The sequence below is a fragment of the Hyaena hyaena genome, unplaced genomic scaffold (assembly GCF_003009895.1).
Source record: "Hyaena hyaena isolate Hyena2069 unplaced genomic scaffold, ASM300989v1 scaffold_235, whole genome shotgun sequence".
Classification (NCBI taxonomy): Eukaryota; Metazoa; Chordata; class Mammalia; order Carnivora; family Hyaenidae; genus Hyaena; species Hyaena hyaena.
Genome location: NW_024080867.1, coordinates 1,844,737 through 1,854,677, shown reverse-complemented (window position 1 = coordinate 1,854,677; position 9,941 = coordinate 1,844,737). Strand labels below are relative to the sequence as shown.

Sequence of the window (9,941 nt, the reverse complement as noted above, 5' to 3'; positions counted from 1 at the left end):
TCACCAGTCACCTATAATTGTCATGGAGGGATTTTGCTCTTCTGCAGCTGTCAGAAGTATCTGGGTTTCCTCCTCAAATTCAGTTTTTTGCAGCCTGGTAAGATATAAAAAGGGCTCTGTTGAATTCTTTTGTTTCTTCTCTACAGCTCCTTTTTCTCCATTTCTTCCCTGGTCAAGCCTGGGAGAACCTGGTGTTGCTCCTCCACCGCCCCCCTTCCTCCACCAGTGGGAAAGACATACCTGTCAGGCAGTGGTACACTGATAAATGTTTAACACTTGCCTCTTGGAGGGGGGGGGGGAAAGCCCTGATTTGTAGCACTGCACATTTCTGAGGTGTAAATTCTACCATGGCAATTTTTTTCCAAATTTGTAAATGTTTATTTTTTTGAGAGAGAGCTTGAGCAGGGGAGGAGCAGAGAGAGAGGGAAACACAATTCGAAGCAGGCTCCAGGCTCTGAGCTGTCAGCACAGCCTGACGGGGGGGTTGAACTCCTGAACTGCAAAATCATGACCTGAGCTGAAGTCTGATGCTTAACCAAGTGATCCACCCAGGTGCTCCTCTCATAGCCAGTTTTAAAGTTGCCTACTTGATGTCGCTAAACACAAGGGTAGGAAGAACTGCACACAGGGAGTTACCACGATCTGGTAGCAGCGGTCTCCAGCACATCACTGGACAGAACAAATGGCCTGATAGAAAGCCCTGACTGCTCCTAACCATTGGGGTTTGGAAATTGGAAGTCGGAAGTTCAGGAGCAAGACCAGCTACTTTTATTTTTTAAAAAGATACAATAGTAATAGCTTCTATTATCTGAGTGCCTAGTCCTAGCCTTCTGCTGAGGGCTTTAGGTGCAGATCTCATGAAAATTTCACAGCCTTCAGAGATGGCATTATTGACCTGATTTGTGATGAAGACAAGGACGCTAAGCAAATTAAGGAATTGGCTCCAGGTCACACAGCCATGGAGTGGTAGAGTCAGGATACAGATCCCAGTAGTTTGGCCCTGGAGTCCCTGCACTTAACCCGAGGCAGTCCACTGTTGCTCCGAATTAAATGGGAGGGTTAAGGATCACTGTGTGTTTATTCTTCTGTGGGTATAAATGTCTCATCTCTGTTGGTATCTGTTTGCGACTGTCCTGAGCACTTTCACCTCCCTGTTGCAGTGAAGGACATTCTTTCAGGCATCTGTTCATCTTGACACACATATCTGTGGGACTGTCCACAGTTGGCGAGGGTGCAGGGGATGTGGAAACCCACTTACGTGTTTCCATAATTTTTATTACATCTATACATTCATGGTCGCTGTGTCACATCATTTCCCTCATTTGGCAGAGAGCAGACAATCAGGACAAATGGTTTGCCCGGGGCTACAAGACTCAGCATGGAAAAGTTGGCATCCCATGATTCGGGAAAACAATGGAAAATGCAAGTCTTCCCACAGACCACCTCAAGCATCACCTTCGGAACCTCTCACACAAGGTAAAATGAGGATGAACTTTCTAGATGCCAGACGCTTGAAGTTTCTAGATGCAGGTTTACAAGGATGGACTCTGTGGAAATGGACCTGTATCTTCACAAATTGGCAAAGACAGTAATGATCTTAGTGTTGGAGTTATACCGCTCTTAACCCAACATCTCCCAGTCCTTTCTAGAAATGAGTGGCCATGTAAATACCTATGACTGGCCCTGATTTCAGATGTTTGAAGAGAGTAGGGGAAATAAATGAGAAAGAGATGCTTAAGGTTCATTATTTTGTAACCTAATAGGAAAATATTTATCTGATAAAGTAACATAATGCATATATTTGTATTATATGTATAATCATACTTTTATAAATTATATGTACAATATATACTATATATGTATAACATATATTTAAATCTATAATTATAAATATGTGGGTGCCTGGGTGACTCAGTCGGTTAAGGATCCTACTTCAGCTCAGGTCATGATCTGACGGTTCATGGGTTCAAGCCTCCTGTCAGGCTCTATGGGGGGGATGGGCACTGGGTGTTATATGGAAACCAACTTGGCAATAAACTATGAAAGAAAAAAATAAACATTAAAAAATGAAAATACATAATTATACACCTGTATAATTATAAATTATACATGTGTTATTTCATATATTAGATTTTATAGTTATATTAAAATTATGAATAGATAGTCATAAATTATAAGTCTTTAACTTACATGACACATCATATAAGGTTGCTTGATATTTTGATTCTATAGCTATAAATGTTTATATATGTATAGATATACGAATTATAATATGTACTTTATTCTACATTAGATTTGTTATAACTTGGGGCTCCTGGGTGGCTTAGTCGGTTGAGCGTCCGACTTTCGCTTAGGTCACGATCTCGCGGTTCGTGGGTTCGAGCCCCGCGTCGGGCTCTGTGCTGACTGCCGGCTCAGAGCCTGGAGCCTGTTTCAGTCTGTGACTCCCTCTCTCTCTGGCCCTCCCCTGCTCATGCTGTCTCTCTCTCTCTCTCCTAGAAATAAATAAAACATTAAAAAAATTTAAAAAAAAAAAAAAGATTTGTTATAACTTATACATGTATATTATATAAGTCATAAGAGTCTATATAAGTATAAATATAAGTCTGATTCCAATAATTATAAATATAAAATTTTTATCTTACCACATAAGCTTTAAATTTTTTAAAAATGTTTTTACTTTTGAGAGAGAGAGAGCACAAGTGGGGGAGGGGCAGAGAAAGAGGAGACACGGAATCCGAAGCAGGATCCAGCTCTGAGCTGTCAGCACAGAGCATGACGTGGGGCTCCAACTCAGAACCATGAGATCATGACCTGAGCCAATGCAAACGCTCAGCCAGCTGAGCCACACAGGCGCCCCGTAGATAAGCTTTAATACAGTAAGCTTTAGTTTATAACTGTACCCGAACAGTAATAAGTGCCCCTGTTCATAGGGTGCGCACCACCCACCTGGTACTGTGCTGAGTTGACGCATCTTTCCCTCCCCCAACCCCGAGGCAGGGAGCACCATTTGCATTTTGACTGTGGCAGCGCCACACCTCAGGTCCCAGTGAATCCCCCTTTTACCGGAGAGTGTCCCCACCGGCTCACCCGAGAAACTGCAGGGTGCACGCTGGGTGTCTCAGGGCCTCACACAGCACCGCCACTCCCGCGTGGTCCAGGGCGTTTCCTTTCAGGTTCAGACTCTGCAGGGTTTTACTGCTGGTGAGGGCACGAGAGAGGTCCTCACAGCAGGCACTTGTTAACTTGCATGTAGCCAGCCTGCAACCAGCACACAGGGTGAGAGGTGGTCCATCCTCGTGAGCGGGACGTGAGCTTCACATTTCGCCAAGCTCACCCCTAGCCTCTGAGTACAGTGTCTCAGGGTCCAGTGTATGACATCTGGTCCCTGCCTGGCGGTAGATCATAGAGGTGGCCCCACTGCGCGTTCCTCTTTGATCTCATGCTTTCACAGCCCGGGTTCTTTGCAGCTCCTTCCAGTGAGGGAAGGGATGTTGACCCCCACCCCACCCCCCGCCCACCACCACCACAAGGGGCTGACCTCCTGCCTGGTTTTGGCTCGCAGGACACAGTGCAAGCAAGGTTATGGGAGTTCTGAGCCAACACCTTGCACACTTCTTGCTCTCCAGAACCCGAGATGCTGACTGTCCCTCCAAAAACTCATGTTGAAGTCCTAACCCCCAGGACCCCCAAATGTGGCAGTATTTGGAGACAAGGTCTTCACAGAAACAAAGAGGTAAGAATGAAGTTATTATTTCTTACTAATCCAGTGTGACTGGTACCCGTATAAGAAGACACCATCAGGACCACACCCAGGGAGAAGACAGCCATCCACAAGCCAGGGAGAAAGGCCTTAGGAGAAACGGACCCTGCCCACACCTGGATCCTGGACTTCTGGTCTCCAGCTCCAGGAGAGGACACATCTCTGTGGTTTTAGTGGCCCAGTCTGTGGGGCTGTGTTAGGCCAGCCCCAGGACACTGCCAAACTGATGGAGAGGCCCACCGCCATCAGCCAGGCCCCAGGGAACCTTGCGCCCCTGAGCAAGCCCAGACTGCCATCGTCAGCCAGCCATCGCCAGTGCTCCTTACTGTAAGTCCCTGAGTTTGGAGTCGTTTATTACTCCAGGACAGCTCATGACTACGTGTCCCAGTGGGGTTTCCGCTTTCCTCCATCTTTCACCCACCAAGACACGGCCGTGACATTGAGGTTACCTACCCAAGAATTTCTATGTGACAGGTGGGATGTGCTAGACCTTCACACAGCAGCTTCACACCAACATCTTCTATATCATTGTAGCTGATTTGTAGACTTCTCAAGTTTTGATTGCCAGTGAGGACCGAGGCGAGGTCTTGACAGCCATCAGCAGTGATGGAGCATTTCACCAGACTGCAAGAGAACAGTACTGATGTTACTCCCAAGGGTTACTGCTTGATAACAGGAAAAAGATACCAAAGCATTATATGCTCGTCCATCTGCAAAGGGCATCACTGGCAGTGTCTGCCAAGGTGGTGTCCCTCCCCTGCCCCCCCCAATGATGCACTTGTCCCCAGTGCAACATCTGAACACATGTGTGTGGGTCTTTCGGGCTCTCTATGCTGGTTGTTCATACCGCTGGATTCTACTAGGCTTTTAATATCTAAGACTTTTTTGGGGATGAGCACTGGGTGTTATATGGAAACCAACTTGACAAACTATTTGTGAAACAAAAAAATAAAGCATGCATAAAAAAAATCTAAGATTTTTAACACCTTATCTTTTTAAAGAAAAAATGTTAATGTTTATTTTTGAGAGACATGCACACAGACTGCAAGTTGGTGGGGAGGGGGGGCAGAGAGAGAGGGAGACAGAATACGAAGCAGGCTCCAGGCTCTGAGCTGTCAGCACAGAGCCCGATGTGGGGCTCAAACTCACAAGCTGTGAGATCATGACCTGAGCGGAAGTTGGACATTTAACCAACTGAGCCACCCAGGTGCCCCTGTAACACCTTATACTTTAGAGCAAGACCTTCCCACGCCTTACTCATGAGGTGTTTATGAGCTGTCCTTGCCCCTTTGCAAATTCCACATACATTTGGAAATCCACTTTTCAAGTTCACCACCACCACGACCACCACCACTGCACTTGGGGATTTCATTAACACTAAAAATCATTGACTTTGGATACTGAGTATTTCTGTCCTTGAACATGGGATCTATCTCACATTTCTTGAGTTACACTAGGATTTCATTATATTCACTACAAATGTCTCACACATACTACTTTAGCTTTATTCCCAGATGATTCTTTTTTGATGCTACTGTAAATGGTACTTTTACTTAATTCCACTGGTTTATTGCTTCTTGTTGCTCTATAGGAAATCTTTTTTTTGGGGGGGGGATATTATTTGAAGGAAGCTTGTTAGATTCAATTCTGATTATTTAGTTCAGATTTTTAAAAAGCTTTTAATATTCTACTCTCTGCATAGAATTAGGTGTTTTGGGATGCCTGGGTGGCTCAGTCAGTTAACCGTCTGACTTCGGCACAGGTCATGATCTTGTGGTTTGTGGGTTCAAGCCCCACATCAAGCTCTGTGCTGACAGCTCAGAGCCTGGAGCCTGCTTCAGATTCTGTGTTTCCCTCTCTCTCTACCCCTTCCCCACTTGTACTCTGTCTCTCTCACTCAAAAATAAACATTAAAGAAAAAAGGAATCAGGTGTTTCTTCCAACATTTTATTTTTAAGGATTTACAGTGTTATTTTTTTACCTTATTGCTTTTCCTGAGATGTACAGGACAATGTAGATTAGAAGTGATTATAGCCAGCCTTCTTACCTTTTTCTTGATATTAAAGAGAATGATTTTATGTCTTCATCACTAAACAAATGTTTGCTTTAGATTTTTTTTAAACATTGATTCAAGGAAAGTCCCAATTATTAATTTTCTAAGAGTTATAATAAGTGGGTATTGTGTTTTAATTCAAAGCTTTTTCTGTAGTTTAGAGGATAGTGATTTTATTTTTTAATCAGTTAGTATGGTAAATTACACTGATCCTTTTAATGTTAAACTACATTCTCTGAATAAACCCAGACTTAGTCCTTGTATTTATTCTTTTAACACATTTCTGGATTCTGTTTGCTCATATCCCTTTTAGTGCTTTTGCATTTCATGAATGACATTGGCCTATACTTTTTTCTTTCTTATGAGTTTGATGTATTCCAGCCTTGAAAAATAGTAGAAAGTATTTCTTCTCTTTCCAATCTTTAAAGAATTTGTGTTAATACTGGAATTATTTCTCCCTTGAATATCTGGCAGTAGCCATTAATAAAAACTTTCAAGCCTGATTTAATTTCTTCATTGGTTTAAACTATTCATTTTTAAGGGAGCCTGAGAGGCTTAGTTGGTTAAGCGTTCGTCTCGATTTCGGCTCAAGTCATGATCTCACAGTTCATGAGGTTGAGCCCTGCTTAGGGCTCTGCACTAATGGGACAGTGCCTGCTTGGGATTCTCTGTCTCTCTCACTCTCTGCCCCTCCCACACTCTCATGCATGCACTTTCTCTCAAAATAACATTGGATTTTTTTTTTTCATTCCTCTTTCTAAGTTTGGCATTCTTAGTATTGAGTTTTGAAAAAAATCTAAATTTAAGTTTATTGTATGAAGTGGCTCATAATAATCCTTGATATCTGTAGCATCTGTAGTAATGTCTTTTCCCATTCTTGATATAGAGCAGTGCTCTTAATATGGTAGCCACCAGGGACATGTGTCCTTTGGGCACTTGAAATATAGCATGTCAGAATCAAGATGTACTTTGTGCAAATTACACACCCAGTTTTAAAGAGCACAAGAATACTGTATTAATTTTTATATTGATTACATGGTGAAGTGATAGTGTTATAGAAGTAAATTTTACTCTTAATTTCAACTATTGTCTGTTTTTTTCAAAATGTGGCTGCTGGTAAGTTTCCTACTACAGGTGTGGCTTGCAAGAGTCTTTTGGACAGCCCTGATTCAAACTGCACATTAGTCTTTGTAAAGACTAACTGATCCTTTCTATTGTGATTTGTTTCATTAATTCCTGCTCTTTTTATTCATCTTTCTCCAGTGCTTATTTTGTCATTTAAAAAGTTTCTAAAAAGGGACTTAGCCTATTTCTTCAGCCCTTCTTTTTCTAATATATACACATCCTTAAACTTCATCCCTTCAGTTTGTGAAGTATGTTTTTAATTTCAGGGTGTATCCTAATTTCCACTCTGATCTTGTGTTTGATTTATGGATGATCAATGTCAAGTAATTATGTTCACCCCCCTAAGAATTTGAGTTCAGTTGAGTAGAACGTTTAAAAAAACAGCAGGATGCAAATCATGGATTGATGCTTTTTCAAATTCTGTTTTCTTGGATGCAGCTACAACATTTTCATGGCATATTTTGTCTTTTCCCTCTCCCAAATTTTTCTTTCTTAAAATTGAGGTGAGATTTCTAAAACAGAATATCACCTTAAAGTGAACATTTAGTGGAATTTTCAGTGTAATGTGCAATCACAGCTTCCTTGTGTTTTATTTTTTTTTTAATTTTTAGGGTTTTTTTTTTAATGTTTTTTATTTATTTCTAGGAGAGAGAGAGAGACACAGCGTGAGCAGGGGAGGGTCAGAGAGAGAGGGAGACACAGACTCTGAAACAGGCTCTGAGCTGGCAGTCAGCACAGAGCCCGACGCGGGGCTCGAACCCACGAACCGCGAGATCATGACCTAAGCGAAAGTCGGACGCTTAACCGACTAAGCCACCCAGGCGCCCCAAAATATGTTCCTTGTATTTTAATACGTCACTTAAAAACATTACATTTTAAAAAATCCTGTATGACAAGGGGCGCCTGGAGGGCTCAGTTGGTTAAGCGTCCGACTTCTGCCCAGGTCATGATCTCACAGTTCATGAGTTGGAGCCCTGGGTCGGGTTCAGGGCTGACAGCTCAGAGCCTGAAGCTGCTTCAGATTCTGTGTCTCTGTCTGCTCCTCCCCTGCTCATGCTTGCTCTCAAAAATAAACATTGAAAAAATTTTTAAGTAAAAATCCTATATGACAATGTTTCTTGTGGCCAAAACAATTTTTATATTTTATTTTAGATCTACATCTTGTTTTATATTTTTAAACCTCTTTTGATTAGGTTTTTTTTTTCATTCTATCTTTGATTTGAGTCAGCAACACTTTTTTTCTAATGTTTTATAAAAGTTTCTGGGTCCACATTTAACCCGTCAACATCTTAAGTTAATCAACACCTTCACCCTCTTTGTGGACTTTAGGACATTAATTTACATTTTTATATTACTGCTATTTTACATTTAAATTGTTCTCCTTTAGGATTTAAAGATGGTATCTTTTTTTGTTAGCAATCCATATTCTTCTGGGATTGATCTATAGATTCACCACTTTCTTTTCTGTACATCTTTCTATCTGGAATATTTTATCTTCTCTTTGAGGGATGCTCTTCAGAATTGCATTGAATGACACTTAGGTTTTTGTTCTAATTCCTTAGATGGGTGATGGGTATTCAGGAGCATTTGTTGTGATAAGCATTGGGTGTTTTATGTAAGTGATGAATCCCTTCAGGGATTCTACTTCTGAAACCAATATTGTACTATATGTTGGGTAACTAACATTTTTTTTAAAAAATCCAGTCACTACAGTTTCCGGAGTTTGGTAGATATGTTTGTTTTGTTCTTGCTCATAGTTCTGTATTTCCTTGTGTTTTAGTTATTTGAACTATGTGGTGTTTATTGACCTAAAAGATCATTTTAGGAATAAACTGAGGGGGAAAATTATGGTATCCTATTACCTGCCGCTAGAGAGGATGTGCTTTTCCTAGGTAGCTAAAGTCAGTATTACTTTAAGCTTAATTTTAATAAATATATTAAATATCTCAAGGATTTTTTGATAACCTCAAGTGGTCTGCATTTAGTTTACCACATTGACTATCTCTGGATCAGCTTCCAGATGTTGTTAACATTAAAAAAAATTATATCTGATAGTTGTAGTAGCTTTCAGTTCAAGGATTGAGCCAGATAACCTAACCCACTATTGCAACGTCAAGAATATAGTCGGGATGAGCATTGGGTGTTTTTTTTTGTTTTGTTTTGTTTTTATAGTTTATTGTCAAGTTGGTTTCCATATAACACCCAGTGCTCATCCCCACAAGTGCCCTCCTCCATGCCCAGCACCCCCCTTCACCTCTCCCCCACCCTCCCCCAGCCCTCAGTTTGTTCTCAGCATTCAAGAGTCTCTCATGGTTTGCCTCCCTCCCTCTCCCCGACTATTTTTCCCTTTCTTCTCCTGCTTCGTCCTCCATTAACTTCCTCCTAATCCATATATCTATATATATCTATCTCCTAACCTTATATATGACATGAATCACCGGGTTCTACACCTGAAGCCCAGACTACACTGTATGTTAACTAACTTGAATTTAAATTTAAAAAGAATGCATCTGACTCCTTTCTCCCATTAGTTAACAATCTGAGCAAGGAATACAAAATTCTAAACAGGTTTCGTGATATATTAGGTAAAAAATAATTGTGTCTAATTCACATCTCTTGATTTCTCAGGGAAAGAGACAATTGATGGGGAAATGCTGTCCCTCTTGGTAACTCCAGCAACACACGGTTGCCCAAATATTTCTCCATTTTATAACATCAAATTAAATCTTTTCATTATTTCCTTTACCATTACGTTTACTGCCCGATCCCTTCCTCAGGTGTCCCTTGTGTTATCCATGTGTGTCCCCACTTTGGTTATCAGGCCTTCTGTTGCCACGTTAGACCTACCTACCTGAGATTTCCATCCCAAGATCCCTGTTTATGTGGTCGAACTCATGCCAAGCATCTAACCCAAGAGCATCCCTCAGCCCCTAGTCATAATTAGGCTCTTTCCCTTAGCCTGTTTGTCTACCCTGCTGAGTGACTAGTTACAGCACCCTA

General features: G+C 41.4%; 1 protein-coding gene across 1 annotated transcript in view; it reads right to left on the bottom strand.

Annotated features, from left to right (window-relative positions):
- NLRP4 (NLR family pyrin domain containing 4) overlaps positions 1-9,941 on the bottom strand; it is a 31,563-nt gene continuing 21,622 nt past the window's right edge. Inside the window, exons 7-9 of the mRNA XM_039244095.1 lie at positions 4,217-4,387; positions 3,091-3,261; positions 1-94 (exon numbers count right to left, since the gene is read on the bottom strand). Coding sequence (XP_039100026.1) covers positions 1-94; positions 3,091-3,261; positions 4,217-4,387 — 436 coding nt within the window. The remainder of the gene's footprint in view (positions 95-3,090; positions 3,262-4,216; positions 4,388-9,941) is intronic.